The 14,473-nt window shown below is 40.5% G+C and overlaps 1 protein-coding gene across 1 annotated transcript; it reads left to right on the forward strand.

Moving 5' to 3' along the window:
* The first annotated feature begins 3,821 nt into the window (after nucleotides 1-3,821).
* chrna5 (cholinergic receptor, nicotinic, alpha 5) lies at nucleotides 3,822-14,233 on the forward strand. The gene is made up of 7 exons (XM_064312943.1): nucleotides 3,822-4,418; nucleotides 8,196-8,347; nucleotides 9,157-9,201; nucleotides 9,974-10,083; nucleotides 10,259-10,436; nucleotides 10,992-11,690; nucleotides 13,300-14,233. Exons 1-7 carry the CDS (start codon nucleotides 4,346-4,348, stop codon nucleotides 13,456-13,458), a joined length of 1,416 nt encoding a protein of 471 aa, XP_064169013.1. The 5' UTR covers nucleotides 3,822-4,345; the 3' UTR covers nucleotides 13,459-14,233.
* Nucleotides 14,234-14,473: the final 240 nt, after the last annotated feature.

Here is a 14,473-nt window from a genome sequence, read left to right on the forward strand (position 1 = left end):
TCTAATTCAAAGCTTGAAAAAATATAGCAACATAGTGAACATAATCTTGTTTGAAGGGCTCTTTTATAGACAACCTACACATTGTAAATACCTGTTATTAATTAAAAACGTTGTTTATTTTCATTAACTTTGCCATTAAATGTACTCTACAGCTGATCAGTTGAAATGTACCATTTCCAATTAATTTCTTTTTCCTCCTATATATGATCTTGTTTTGATTGTTAGTTATGGATGTATTTGTAACAAATAACAAATATTGATGTATATAAATCCACATGTATTTGATTTTTTTTCTCCTGGTTTAAAATACCGTGCATAATCTTGTAGAAGAAAAGGAGACAATCACTAAAAAAGTAATTAAAGTTGATATCAGTGGCAATAAATGACATTTCTTTCTCTGTTATATATATATACTGTATGGGTGTCAAATTGAAGGAAAAATCTGAATAAATGAGTGGAGAAACATAACAAATGGAGATGCTTCCATACAGGTGTACTGCATGATACCATTAAGCAAATAACATCCTATCATGCTTTGTGGCATGTATAAAAATGCTGAGCAGGCCCAGTTGACCTCGGTTTTGGATCAAGATGGCGAGGGGACAATATCTAAGTGACTTTGAAAGAAGGTTCATTATTGGGGAACGAATGGCAAGAGCTTCAGTGAAAAAGACTGTTCAACTGGCTAGTGCTTAAATAGGAACAGTGACTAAAGTGACATCTGCATTTAAATAGATGGGAAAGACATTGGTAAATAGGTTTGGAAATTGTGGTCAAAAAAGCACATTCAATGACTGTGATGCTCGTGGATTAGTGTGATATGTAAGGAAAAACAGAAGGGCAAGTCTTCCTCAGGTTACTGAGAATGTCAATGCAGGACATGATCAGACTGTGTCGGCAAGTACAGTCCGTTGGAAACTACATAGAGTGGGATATTATAGAAGGGTTGCAGTGCATAAACGCCTCATTACAATGACAAATGCATATTTGAGAGTTCAGTGGTGCAAAAACCATAGGCACGGGTCTACAGAGAAGTGGAAAAATGTGATATAGTCAAAAGAGTCATCCTTCACCATATTCCCAACAACTGGGCGAGTGCATGTGTGGTGTACTCCAAGAGAACGGTACAGGCCTAAATGTTTGATTCCCTCAGTGAGGGGGTCTGGCGGCTCTGTTATGCTGTGTGGGGTGTTTTACCACTTGTCCCCTTAGAGGGAAGGGTCACTGCAAATCAATACAAAGTTATTCTGATTGATCACCTCTATCCTATGATGAAACATTTCTATCCTGATGGGAGTGGTTTCTTCCAGCATGACAATGCCCTCATCCAAAGGGCACGAGGGGTGACTGAATGGTTTGATGAGTATGAAAATTATGTGAATCATATTCTATGGCCTTTGCAGTCACCAGATCTCAACCAAATTGAACACCTATGGGAGATTTTGGACCGATGTGTAAGACAGCACTCTTCACCACCATCATTAAAACACCAAATGAGGGAATATCTTTTGGAAGAACGTTGTTCCATCCCTCCAGTAGAGTTCCACAGATTTGCTGTCCTGGTGGGTCATGGTGGCCCAACACCTTACTTTGACACTTTATGTTGGTTTTTTCTGACTATCTGCACAAGACCAGGTATGTCCTATCCACTTTGTGGTGTCATTCTGCGCACTAAAAGATTTAATAAACCATCACTTGGGAAAAGTTTCTGGGGTAGTGCCTGATTCTCCTCTTCTGCCTTTCTGTTAAAGAGCAAGATATATTTTAGCTGATACAATGAGCCCCATCATAATTATCTGGAGCTCACTGTGTGGAGAAAAAAAATCATTATCGCACTAGCAAATCAATGTTGTTCATTTTAGGGAAATTGAATTTGGAGACTCTAAGTAGGATGCAGACATGATTAACAGCTGTGCTGAGAGACTGGGTCTCATGTTGTTATGTATTCACCCCCAGGGCTTCAGAGTATTGAATTAGAATCAATATCACAGGACTGCGTAGTGGAATGGGTGAGGATTTGCATTTTATATCACTTTTTCAAGCTTAGCACGAAGTTTGAGAGAGCATTTGATTGTTGTATCATGTAAAACAGACAAACACAATACTTTCTGACTGAAATCCTACTTTATGTTTCTGTTTGCACCATCCATGAAAATTCAAAAGCCACTCTCTATTTAAGGTATACATACTTTAGCTTACCTTCCTCACTGCAGTTAGTGACAATTTAAACTCAGCCAAATGTGAAAGTTTAAAGTAACTGTCTCAGGGCCAAAAACAATTAATAGCAAACTCATATTAACAATTATTGATAACGACTATTTGACCCTTGTGGCAAAATATTCTCATTTGAAAGTTAGATTGCAAAGTTATGCGCTGTCAAATTGTACCACACCAAGTCAACCTGACTTAAATTTGTCAACAAGAAGTGATATCACAGTGAGTTGTACATATGATGTCAGGGAATATTTACTGTCAACTTTGTGTAGAGTCCATGCTGGAACCACAAGAGGGTGCTCCTTGTCTGATTTTGCAATCCATCGAAAGTAACCCGTAGTAAGGGAAGGTTTCATTCCTGTGCTATAATCACCTTCCTTTTTAGGCAGTAGAGAGGATATGAGGCCACATAAAACTATAATAAAATTATACCATCTTTTCTCTTTTTATTAATTACTGACAGTGGCGTATGACAATGTATGTACACATACGTGTTATTTAAGCTTGGGATGTTTATTTCCTCTTGGTGTGATTACTCTGCTTATATTTGTGGTTGTGTATCTACACGCATTATTCAATTTAAGCACAATTTCTGTGACTGAGACCAGACAGTACAGATAACCACAAAATCAATATCCAATCAGCTGTGCTGTCCCAGACAGGGAGAATAGCTATATCATATGCACCTTCTCAAATGCCCTTATCAGTTCTCCCTAAATACAAAATGGAGCAGAAACTTGATGAGGAGAAGGGAAGTAGCGTAGCGTGCACATAGCCAAGTTTATAATTCATAACCCTTATGGGTTCCCATTTTTACACTGATATATGGCTATATCATTCACTTAACTTCAGTATATGTTTATACATTCACTTCAGCGTATGCTTATCCATTCAGCTCAGTCTATCAGAATCAGTTACAGATGAACTGACCATGTGATCTACCCCAATGCCTGTTCATGCTCAGTTGCTGGAGCTGAAAATCTGAAGGACGTGACCGTGAACAGATAACAGGGAAAGGCAGCGACTCAAGATAAGGTTACTTTGGAGCAATCAGATCGATGCTATCTTTCTGAAATCAGACACTAGGGGGTTTTGGTGTTTGTGCAGTTTTGCAGCTGGACATACCAGCAATGGGAATATGGCTAGGTGGATGATCAGTCCTTTATAACCTCAGGCAGGTGTCCATGACTGGCATGATCAAATGAGACAGCAGGCAAGCTGTCAATATAGCACCTCTCCAGGAGGGGGCAGCAGTGGACCACACAGCAGCCTGAGATGAGTGTACTTCATTATACTACATGCAGGTACATTTGGGTGTTCTGGTACTGCAGATGCTGGGCACTATTTATTAATTTACTACCACGGAAATTGTGGTTTACAGCTAGATCAAGGTCTTCAGTATTTTAAAGCTTTTGGCCCCCATCACACCAACAGGTAGTCCCCCAAGCCTGACGGACACCAGAGGGTGTAAAGAAAGGTGATATTTTGAGCACTGACGTGACCTGTCAGTCAGAAGGAAAAGACTCAGGCTCTATAAGTGCTCAGCCACATAGCATCAGGGCATTTCGTTTGAAAGAGCAGACGCCGGACTGCTGTCCAGTAAGAAAAGCAGAGAGCAGTGTTCGGGGCTGTAGGCTGTAGAAGCTCTCAGACACGCTGAACTCCTCTGGGGGAGTGCGGGGGAAGGAGGGAGGGAGAAGCAGGGGTGTAGCTGTCTTCGGGAAGAAACGGAGAAGAGTAGGGATGAAAGGAGGCAGAGCACCAGCAGTTCCTAGGCAGTGACTCGAAAGCAGCCCCCCCTCCCTGAATAAGACCAAGTGAAGAGTGGGGCACCAGGCCGCTGGGAACAGAGGAGCAGAAGATGCGGATGTGCGGTCAAACCGCACGCTGCCTCCCTTGAGACTGAGCTGCATGTTTGAGAGACAGAGTGAGAGAGAGCGCAAGAGAGAGAGAGGGAGAGAGAGAGAGATAGAGCAAGAGCAAGAGCGGGAGAGAAGCAGAAAAGAGGGGAAGAAAGGAGTGAAGAATAGGTGGTAGTGTGTGTGTGTGTCAGCAGCTCAGTAACTGATCTGGCTCCAGCTCCGTGGTGCTGATGGCTGCCTGAGGATTTCTGCCTGCCTCTGCTGATACAATGCTGAGAGAGGAGCAAGCCACCAAGTCTGTGATTCTACTGGCGTGCTGCTGTTACCTGAGCAACTCCCTAGGTAAGTTCACCTCCCTTGACCCCCTCCCCCTCCTCTCTCTCTATCTCTCTCTGTCTCTCCCTAAGGATAAGGAATGGAAAAGAGAAATGCAATGGGTCAGTGGATATACAATCACAGTACAGTACTGCATGAGCTCTAAACTGTATTATAGAATGAGCGAGAATGAGCAAGAGAGAGGGAGAGAAGGAAAGCAAGAGAGGCATTGAAAGAGTGATATTATAAGAGTGATATGTACAGAGCACTGTAATGAAGTGCAAAATATGAATGAATGTAAATATAAATATGCAGCATTCAGAATAAATTCATGAATACATAATACTAGACCTGGCTAACATTCACTGCCCTCAGTACAGTACATACAGTAGCCTATGAACAAAACAACGTACCGTTGGGTTGCTAAACCATCAATCTTTCTTTGCTGAAGCTGCTAAGACATGCTTTTTTATTAGCAGTAGTTAAAAATCAAGTGAAAAAAAATCTAAAATCAAGCTTCAGTATAGCTCAGAGTGTGCCTTCCATTTTTAAAGGATTGATAATATCGACCTTTTGAATAGCAATAGAGAAATGTGACAAGGAGCATATTTGAACTGAACACAACATATTTTCATTATACATAGCATATCGTACAGAATCTGAATCACAGCCATGATATTTAGGCATCTTATCGACTATTGCTTCATTGAAAGCATTCTATAGCAGGAACAGAGGCTAAATCGCTTGTGGCACTGTTTACTAATAGACCATGGGGGACTACTGTGTGGCTGTGATTACTCTGTCTGGTACACAGGCTACAAGAAGCCTGGTTTCAATCACAGAAGATTGTCTAATAGCCACATTCACAATCTCTACGGAGAAACAAACGCTTTGACAGTGAGAAACAGTAAGAGATAAGTACGGTGAAAGAAGAGATTTAACTACACATGGTGGAGCATCTGTGAAAAAAAAGCCTATTGCAACACTGACAACTGTATGTTTGCATGCAATTTATACACGGGGCTAAACAATAGCCAAGTCAAACAGCGTCTGAAAATGTAGATATTTGATCGGTATTTGAGATTTGCAGTCTTTTACATTTACAGTAATATGGGAAAAACAGTAATATTACCCACGTCAATACTCACGCTCAGAGCTTACCCACTGGATAATTTCCTGCCTGTTGCTAAAATTCCAGTTTAATGCTGTTCAAATAAAGCATCTAGCCTTATTTATGAAGCTAGCTGCAAGGAGGGCAACAAACAGATGACAAAAACTCAGTGACTTCAGGTTTGCATTGACAACAAGCAGAAAAATGTTCAGTGTTAATTTAACACAACCATTATCTATGTGAGTCCACAAGAGATACATTTTTTACATGCAATAGAATAGAATCTACTCTAGTTGGTTTAAAAAAACAGTATGCTAAATATGGCACATTTTTATCTTCTTTCTTGTCTAAATATTATAATTGCCATTGTCGTACTCATTATACTACATTACACTTACTGTACAAGCTTATCTACAGCGACTTAGAGTACAGTGCACCGTGGGATAAATATAAGTGCATTCACCTGATAATAGGAACAATAGTGCCCAGACCAGGCTAAGAGTATTCCAAACATATTCCTCCTTCACATCTTGTTTATCATCACATCCTGTTTATTGTCTCCTTCATCCCTCACTCTCTACCTCTGCTGATGTGTGGTGAGCCTTCTGGCACAAAATGGTTGCCGTGCATCACCCCAGGTGGGTGCAACACATTGGTGCCCCTTGGGATTCCCTCCCCCTTCAAAATTAAGCATTATTAAAAAAATGTATAATAACAATGACAATAATAACAATAATGATGATAATCAATAATGATAATGATGCTACTGTAGGTAATGTTAGCCTTTAAGCATTGCGTTTACCTTATTTGCTTGAAGGGCTAATATTAGCTTGCAAGCTAGGACCTGGACTAGCTATGGAGATGATGGATTCGCTAATAAAGATGATATTGACTGAAGAGATCAAAGAATGCAGTTATTGATCCACAGACAGAGAAAATGACATGGGAGTGTTAACTCAGGGTGGAAATGCACGGACTCTGTCATTGAGCTGACTGATTTACAATGCAGGCTAAGCTGTATGCACATAAAATCAACGGATTAGCATTCCAAATCTGTCTAACTGGAGACGGGAATAAATTGTCTGTCATGCAAAGTGCCATAACTTCTTTCTAAATTGGTCTATTCAGATGATATGGCAATTCTATTTATCTCCCTTCCTTCAGAAACAATCTTTCCCTTGATGGTGGTGCACTGAAAGAGCACGTATCTTAAGACACATCTTAAGGTGATAAAGAATAAAGAGATATTACAATAATATACTGTATAATAATAAATAATATTATACAGATAAAGTCACTTAACACTTTCTGCTTTAATGCAGAATTCTTTTTTATTATTTTTGTGCTGTGGGATTTAAAGGCCAGTGTTTGGTTTGTTTAGGCCACCTGAGGCCCACATATTAATGATGATCCTTGGGGGCTTTCTGTCAGCACTGTCTGCAGGAGACCAGCTGTTCTGTAATGCTCTGACTGCATGGCAGTTTCTGATTCATGGCATCCAGGTATCTATAGGTCCTGACACTGAGCTATACTCTTTAGTAAATGCCTTTTTTTTTACTTGAACAAGACCATGAAGGCAAGCTAGCCAGCTAGGTGACTAGCCGATGGGCAAGCGACTGAGTTCTGATTATTTTCATCTATTTCCACAGTAAGACTCAGTATCTGACCAAAAATGTACCACTCTGGAAAACTTGAATGTATCTAGAGTAACTAAAATGCATTGGATTCCTTTTTCAATATCTACAGGGAGAAAATCAAAACGGGAAAATGTAGAGCCAAATCAAATTACAGCTGAGCTCAAAAGGGCCAGTGCAAAAGGAGTGTGAAATTCATTACAGAGCAGGTAGGAACGTGTTTATGTCAGAAAGGAGCTGGCTCAATGCCTCACTAATTAAACACAGCACATTTGAGAATTCTGCGGAGGACACAAAGCAAGTTCTCCTCTTCCCCTGAGACAGTCATAGGAAGGAGGGAGGAATTCCATCTGCATTCCTGGCACCTCCGGTCACCCCACGCCAGCCTGTATTCATTATTATCACTTCCATTATATTATGCATGAAAACATTTTAATAACCACAAACACAATACAGAAAATAATAACTCATAAAACGCATACAATGTGGTACTTGTGAATACAATGGCAAAATGCAACCCTATGTACTGTATTAAGATAAATGTAAAAACATTTTAAAATGGAATTTTGGTACATTCTGTCAACAGGCTATAATACGTTAAAAACATAGGTTATTAAAGTGTATCTAATGGAACAGTAACTCACTGATGTTCAGCTGATTCGTTTCAAAAGCTCAGTGCCAAGGGTCAATTGATTTGGGCACAGTAACGTATTGATCGATGGGCAGGTCAGTTTCCTAGCTTAAAACCACAGCAAACAATAATTTGGACGAAGCATGTAGTTTCTTCCTCTACTTTTCCCCTTTCAGTGAATTCAGATGACATTACGGAAAACCAAACCCTTAAAAAGAGAAGACTGAACATAAAGGCTAGAGCACTGGTGTGATTTATTTAAAGTTAATTTGCAGATTTATGGGGTTATTGGCAATATGTCAGCGATTAAGGACTATGAATTATTGATTTCCTATGCTGAATAGTATGTCTCTTTATTGGATCAATGTTTTTATCCTAATCTGACACAGCACGGATTAAAGATGCCGTTTCCTTGTTCTTACACTTAGGAACCCCAAACCTGTCTTCATATGCCAAGACAGAGGACAAACTGTTCAAACACCTCTTCAGAAATTACCACAAATGGGTGAGACCAGTGGAACACCTCAATGGGACTGTGAGGGTCAAATTTGGGCTGGCAATATCCCAGTTGGTGGACGTGGTGAGAGATGCCAATAATTGTGCAAATTATGCATTTTTCATATGATTTCATATAAATTCTCTTTTAAACAGGAACAATAAAACTATTGAAAAACGCATACGTATACGTTTATTTTTGGAGAAAAGGTTGGGAAAGTGAGAGACTTTCAGTTTATCTCAGAACAGGAGCAGAGATGAAAACACTGGCTATGGCTTATTAAGGGATAGCATGCCACACAGACTGTGGACATTAACCTCACTAACACTCTCATAATTACCAGCAGGACTATCTGTTATCTGACTGTACATCCTATATTCACATTAGCCTTTGGAAGACATAGTGTTGCCATGTGCCATCCGTTATTAGAATGCACAACAGACTGCAGCTCCTCATGCTCAATAAAATAAAATGTACACGTATTTACAGATGGTGTTCAGTACGATAGATAGACAGATTGATAGACATACAGACAGTCATACATTGATAGACATACAGACAGATAGGAGAGACAGACAGTCAGGTAGTCAGGTAGTCAGATAGTCAGATAGTCAGATAGTCAGATAGTCAGATAGTCAGATAGTCAGATAGTCAGATAGTCAGATAGATAGATAGATAGATAGATAGATAGATGATAGATGATAGATGATAGATGATAGATGATAGATGATAGATAGATAGATAGATAGATAGATAGATAGATAGCTAGATAGATAGATAGATAGATAGATAGATAGATAGATAGATAGATAGATAATTTACATGGAGGGTATAGATGATTTTGATTACGTACTCGGGGCATACTGACAATTTCTCTGTTCTCTCACTGACAGGATGAGAAGAACCAGCTCATGACAACAAATGTATGGATGAAACAGGTCTGCATTTTATCTGCATTAGATGAATGAATGAAATCTACAGAGTATCCATATTACATTCATACGCATAGCACCCTGAGACACATCCAACCCGACAAACAAAATGCCTCTTACGACTGCCCATCGTTTCCTCTGACTCTTCTTTACACCTCAGACATTCTGACTGTGTTCGTCTACAGCTCAGTCTTCCCCCCTCCTCACGAGCGTGCCTCTGAACCTCCCCCCGGCACCGTGCAGTCACGACCCCCCATGACAGATTTATGCATGTGCCAGGGCAGCCTGCAATCAGCAGGCTGTCCATTATCAGTTCAGTCAAGGGTCACACAGCCCCTACTAACCTGCAGAAGGACAGCCTTAAGTGACAGTGACACCCCTCCCCCATATTTTGCTCCTCTAATGAGGTTGGGGTGGGCTCAGCTATCAAACCCGCTTATCAACGGATCTACAATGAAAACCTTTTCCCAGCACAGGCAATCAATCTGCAGTGATACACCCACTCCTCCTGTCTCCTCTAAGCATGCAGCTTCCTCGTTAATCATTTCCTGTGGGCAGCGCCGACAAATTGAAAATAAGGATAGGACTGTGGACGTCCTGCCTATTTTACATGTCTTTAGACGTGGTAATGTATGACTGTGGCTGTTTCGTCTTGACCATTGCACACTATTGGATTTTCCTCTGCTATATTTAAAAAAGGTGCAATAAAATAATAAAGTCTGAACATATAGCAGAACGTGCTGCATCGCTGGTGAGTCATCCTGCTTTTTATGTTCAGGAATGGGTCGATATGAAGCTGAGATGGGACCCGGACAACTACCAGGGCATCACTGCGATCAGAGTACCTTCTAACTCCATCTGGACCCCTGACATTGTCCTGTTTGACAAGTATGTGTCATAATGGCAATTTTCTCTGTGTACACAATGCACATAAGCAAGCATAAGTCTTGACTTTGTGGAGATCCATCAAAAGCATATGATCAATAAATGGCTTGAAATGGATTGAGAAGGTGAGCATGTAGTCCAGTTTTTAGTCAATGACCATGCATACCTCTCCCCGCAGTGCAGATGGACGTTTTGAGGGCACTGTCACAAAGGCTGTAGTCAAGTACGATGGCACGATATCCTGGACCCCTCCTGCCAATTACAAGTCGGCTTGCACGATTGACGTCACCTTCTTCCCCTTTGACCTCCAGAACTGCTCAATGAAGTTTGGCTCCTGGACCTATGACGGCTCTCAGGTTGCAGCTTCTTTCAGTGCAACACAGAACAATAAAATTTTAAAACTCTCCTGCTGATCGCTGGGAATAAATGCATTATAATAATTAGCAAATTATAGAATCATATACATTAATCATTTTGATGTGTTTCTTAAAAAAAAGTCAGGAATCTGCAGAGGAATCACTGGTGATTGAAATATTTTGAATATGTTTTGACACAGGTCTGACCTTACAGTTCCCCCAGTTAGTTTTATTATATGCCTCGCCTGATATTGAAAATAGTCTGGAATCAGTCAACATTCACCTTTTGACCAAAAAAAAGAAAAAAAAAAAGAAATCACGTTTCTTTGCAAACAAAGTTTGGCATATTTGTTTAGGTGATTGATGAACTCAAACTGTATTTGTTTGTTCAAAACACTGTCCTTGTAATACAAAGTTAAAGTACAAATATTGACTGAATCCAGGCCCTTTCCTGCACAAAGCACACAATGACTATAAGATCACTGAGTTTCAGCCATGGGAACAGTTTGGACTGAAGTTAGAAAAGATGTATGACTGAAAACCTGAACTCCACAGGTGGATATCCTCCTGGAAGACTTCCACGTGGACAAGCGTGATTACTTTGATAATGGGGAATGGGAGATAGTGACCGCCACGGGCAGCCGAAGACTGAGGACGGACGGCTCCTGCTTCTATCCCTCCATCACTTACTCCTTCATAATCCGGAGGCTCCCACTCTTCTACACCCTCTTCCTCATCATACCCTGCATCGGTCTCTCCTTCCTCACCATTCTGGTGTTCTACCTGCCCTCCAACGGAGGGGAGAAGATAACCCTGTGCACCTCTGTCCTAGTCTCCCTCACCGTGTTCCTCCTGGTGATCGAGGAGATCATCCCGTCCTCCTCCAAGGTGATCCCACTGATCGGGGAGTACCTGGTGTTCACAATGATCTTCGTCACCCTCTCCATTGTCATCACCGTCTTCGCCATCAATATCCACCACCGGTCCTCGGCCACGCACCACGGCATGGCGCCCTGGGTCCGCCGCGTCTTTCTCCACCGCTTGCCCAAGCTGCTGTGCATGCGCAGCCATGTTGACCGCTATGCAGTGCCCAGGGGGTCAGGCGTAGGCCATGGGGGAGGGGCCAGAAGGGACATAGGAGGCTCTGCTTTCGAGACAACCCCTCTCCTCTCATCCAGAAACAACCTGCAGGCAGCACTCGACTCCATCCGCTACATCACCCAGCACGTGGTGAAGGAGAACGAGGTCCGAGAGGTGAGGAAATGGCTGTCGCCAGAAAGGAACAGCGATGCCTCACATACCTGTTCCAGATATTTTGTTTTTTTCTGTTAATTCTATGGTATTTAAAGACTAAACATGTAGCCTTCATATTGCTCTCTTGCTATGATCAGGGTTTCTCTAACCTAAAATGCAGTTGCAACTACATATTGATAGATTTTACCAACACTGTCTTAAGGTGAATAGCAGAGTATGCATTCAACACAGGTCAAACAACCAAAATGTCATTCTATAAATTTGTGGTATAATAATATAACCCCAGGCATGCCATGAAAGCCCAGTATGTCAAGACTGATTTAATCACTCCTAACAGTTCCTAAATTATTTCAAATCAAACTAGTTAACAATGTTAATTTTCTTGAGAATGCACAACAATTCACCACACAAAATCTAATGTTTCAGAAAAGACAGTAATATACTCCTTAAACACTGATTGCATGACAAATAATATGATTTGGCCAGAAGCATCTCCATTTAACTTAGCAAATTCCCTATTTCTACTCCATTGGTGAGGCAGCACACTATCCAGATCGCCTGCTAGCACGACTGAGTTTAAAACACAACAACCAACCTCTCACCAATGAGCCTGACAAAGTTCCATTCTACTTATGAGATTGAATCAATACTGCTTGACATGATCAGTCCACCAATGAACTACTGAAGCAGGCCAATGTGTGCATGAACGAGTCAGTGGTATGCACAAAAGAGGGGGGAAGATATGATGACGTTCTTATTTCCCCAATTAAGTTGATTTTCTTTGGAGTATTTTTTTCTGACTATTTGGGCTCTCTAAAAAATAGTTGTATTGGCCTTGCAGCCCTATAATCATTCAAAGTACAGCAATATTTTTGAAGTAAGTTTGGAGCCCAGAGGCTGCAGGAACAGTTCTCAGGTGGTACACTGTTGTTATACCCTTGAGTAATGTGCATAACCAGTATTTCATATGCCCCTCTGTATAAATACTATGAATAAATGTAAGTCCCTCTGGATAATAGGATCTGCTAAATGCCAAAAATGTAAATGTAGTCAGCACACCTCTAATCAGCAACTTTGACAGCAAAAATAAATGGTCATTGAGTGCCTTACAGAATGATTAGAAAATCAAAGCATTACAAAAAAAAGATACCAAGATTTTAAAAACACAAAGGGAAACTGAAGTTTTTCACAAACTAGGCCTCAACCTTGTTTTAACAAAATGACTCTGCACACACCTGCTTTTAACTCATGTCAAATATAATCACGACTAGGTGTTCAAATGTTCATCAGTCAAAGCTAGCTTCTCAGACTACTGGCAAGTTTAAGACCGGAATTATAAAACTGAAAAGCATAATCTCTTAATGCATTTTAAAACATCAATCGTTAAAATAAATAAAGAATTTTGCAGAACAAATTGTTTTTTGCCCAAGCAAAGTATTTTAAGTTTACTACCTAAATTGTACAGAATGGTCTGCTACTCTTATATTAGTCAAATAAGTACAATAAATTTACCTAAGGATTAATCACATTTTCTCAGTGGACCTATTCATTATCTATGACTTTGTTGAATGAAAAGATGAACTCATAGAGGTACCTTATTTTTTTTTAGGTTGTACAAGACTGGAAGTTTGTGGCCCAGGTGCTGGACCGCGTGTTCCTGTGGACCTTCCTCCTGGTCTCAGTGTTAGGCTCTGCCCTGCTCTTCATCCCTGTGATCTACAAGTGGGCCAACATCATTGTCCCCAGCTATGCAGGCGGAGGAAGCTAATTCATTTTACGATGAACTATGACATGACGATGCATTTCAAGGGCGCTGTACAGTATATACACTGCCAGTGAATTCATCAGCATGGATGCACAATATACACATCGTACTGGAAAACAGTAGGATAGTCTACAGACAGCGGGGCACTTTTTAACCTCCAAAGGCAGGTTTTTGTTATAAAATCATTCACCTCCATGTCATAATGGATTACAAAAACACACGTTCACGCATTTTCTCCTTTGTATAACTGTTTGATGTAGGAAATGCTTTACTGTTGAAAAGAGCACGCAGAGCCCTCAAGGAACTGACATTTGAGCACAGTTTATGCAAGCAAAGTTTTTCATGTAATAGGATCTTAACTTCTGTAAAGGCATGATAACTTTTACTCTTAGTTCAAACTTCAATATTCCATTCTGGGCATGAGCCTTGGGCCTTTTCTGTGTCTTTTCCATGAACAAGAAACATGTGCTCTTCATGCTAACCGCTAATCTATAAGCTTACTGTACTGTATGTCACAGAATAGCATGTGGCTCTCTTTTGGAGTGTTGTTTACCATGAAGCTTGTTATTTATGCTATGACCCTTTGTATTAGCAAGTGTGCATGTGACATCTATGCAACTTTTAGCACTGAAATAAGTTTTGTGTTGACACATGCTATCTAATTCCACTGTACATAGCATGAGGACCATCACAACATTCTCTTGTACTGGGAGGCAGAAGAGGTTATCATATCAAAAAAAATGTTTTGCTTAGATTTATCTATAAGAAAATCAGAATAATAAAGAGTTTATTTAAAAACAAATTAGGTTCAGTATGTGTTTGTGTGTAAATGTGCACACCTATGAGTGTGCGTGTGCACATACATTTACATATGTGTGTGTGTGTGGTTGTGTTCGTGTGCGTGTGTGTGTGTGTGTATGTGTGTGTTTATGTTTGTGTGTGTGTGTGTGTTTTGTGTGCACTCCGTACAAACACAATTCACGTTTATCCCTTTCTATATACTTCATCTCCATTACCC

This window comes from Anguilla rostrata, chromosome 16 (assembly GCF_018555375.3).
Source record: "Anguilla rostrata isolate EN2019 chromosome 16, ASM1855537v3, whole genome shotgun sequence".
Classification (NCBI taxonomy): domain Eukaryota; kingdom Metazoa; phylum Chordata; class Actinopteri; order Anguilliformes; family Anguillidae; genus Anguilla; species Anguilla rostrata.